At 38.3% G+C, this 1,529-nt stretch overlaps 1 protein-coding gene across 1 annotated transcript in view; it reads left to right on the forward strand.

Annotated features, from left to right (window-relative positions):
* Positions 1-1,140, forward strand: part of LOC110306628 (olfactory receptor 4C5-like) — an 8,041-nt gene extending 6,901 nt beyond the window's left edge. Inside the window, exon 2 of the mRNA XM_021178663.1 lies at positions 1,043-1,140. Within this exon, the coding sequence (XP_021034322.1) occupies positions 1,043-1,140 (98 nt within the window). The remainder of the gene's footprint in view (positions 1-1,042) is intronic.
* Positions 1,141-1,529: the final 389 nt, after the last annotated feature.

Here is a 1,529-nt window from a genome sequence, read left to right on the forward strand (position 1 = left end):
TTGTTGGTGGGATTGCAAGCTTGTACAACCATTCTGGAAGTCAGTCTGGCAGTTCCTCAGAAAATTGGACATAGTACTACCAAATGATCCAGCAATACCTCTCCTGGGCGTATACCCGGAAGATGTTCCTTCTTGTCATAAGGACACATGCTCCTCTATGTTCATAGCAGCCTTATTTATAATAGCCAGAAGCTGGAAAGAACCCAGATGTTCCTCAACAAAGGAATGATACAGAAAATGTGGTACATTTACACAATGGAGTACTACTCAGTAATTAAAAACAATGAATTCGTGAAATTCTTAGTCAAATGGATGGATCTGAAGGATATCATCCTGAGTGAGGTAACCCAACAAAAAGAACACACATGGTATGCACTCACTTCCTAACTAGGGTGGGTAGATGCAGGTGCTGTGTTTCCCTAGGAAAAGTCTTACTGTTAACAAGAAATTGTCAAAGCTCCTAGTATTAAGAAACATTGTGACTACAGTATTGAAGAACTCTTTTTAGCCTGTGCTTATCTATCCTTAAAACATTGATAATAGAAACAGACCTGTATTGCTCTGAGTTAGATACTGTTCATGCATTGCTCAGTCTTACCAATAACACTGTTTTTATAAGAGGTATTATTAATGTTGTTTTATGAGCTGGAACCAGATTCCTCACCCATTTCCCCTGGACTGGACTATTCTGGGCTTTAGGTCTCAGGCTGTAAATCATTTCCCACACAGAATTACACAGATGCGACTTGCTATTCTAGCTGGCTCTTTCCCAAACTTTTGATCACAGATGTCCTGGGCACAAAAGAGAAAATTGGATATGTTGATTTAAATGACATCTTGGCTAAGGAAGCTAATTCTAGACCTCTGGGAGCTGAGAGGTTGGGATAGCCCTAACTTCTCTCATTTATATAAAATGTACCAATCATTTCCTGAATCCACTCATGAGAATGCTGGTAAGGACAGATTTTGGGTATTCCTGATCTAAAGACCACATAGATATAAGAACCCACCGGGTTCTAAGTTTACAACCCATTTTTTCCAGAGTTTCAGGAATCAATGAAGGTGTCCTTGGGCTTCCTTGGAGAAAGATTTGAAGTAGCCGAATTCAGCACCTGCTATTCCAAGGAAAGGTACATGTAGGACTGGTCTCTGGAGCTTGCAATCCCTAACTTTTCTATGTTACTGTTCTTTGCTATTTGGGGGTTTTATATAAGGTAATATCTCAGATTCAGGGTTTTATATTAGGTAAAATGATATATTTTACATAATCATCCAGGCAGACACACAGAAAAGTAGCTTAGAGAAAGATGTGCTATGACATTTGGGTGTTTTATCTGATCAATTTTTTGAATACTTTGAAGCTGATTTTAACATGTTTCAGTTTCTATCTTGGAATGCTTATCCCTCATATGCACAGGACTGTATGACCTTTGAGAGCAAAAGAAATCTGACAAATCCTTTTGTTGACAGTGATTTTGGGGTCACTAACAAAGAAAATAAATATATTTAAAGAAAAATGGGTACACTTG

The sequence above is a fragment of the Mus caroli genome, chromosome 2, assembly GCF_900094665.2.
Source record: "Mus caroli chromosome 2, CAROLI_EIJ_v1.1, whole genome shotgun sequence".
Taxonomy (NCBI): Eukaryota; Metazoa; Chordata; class Mammalia; order Rodentia; family Muridae; genus Mus; species Mus caroli.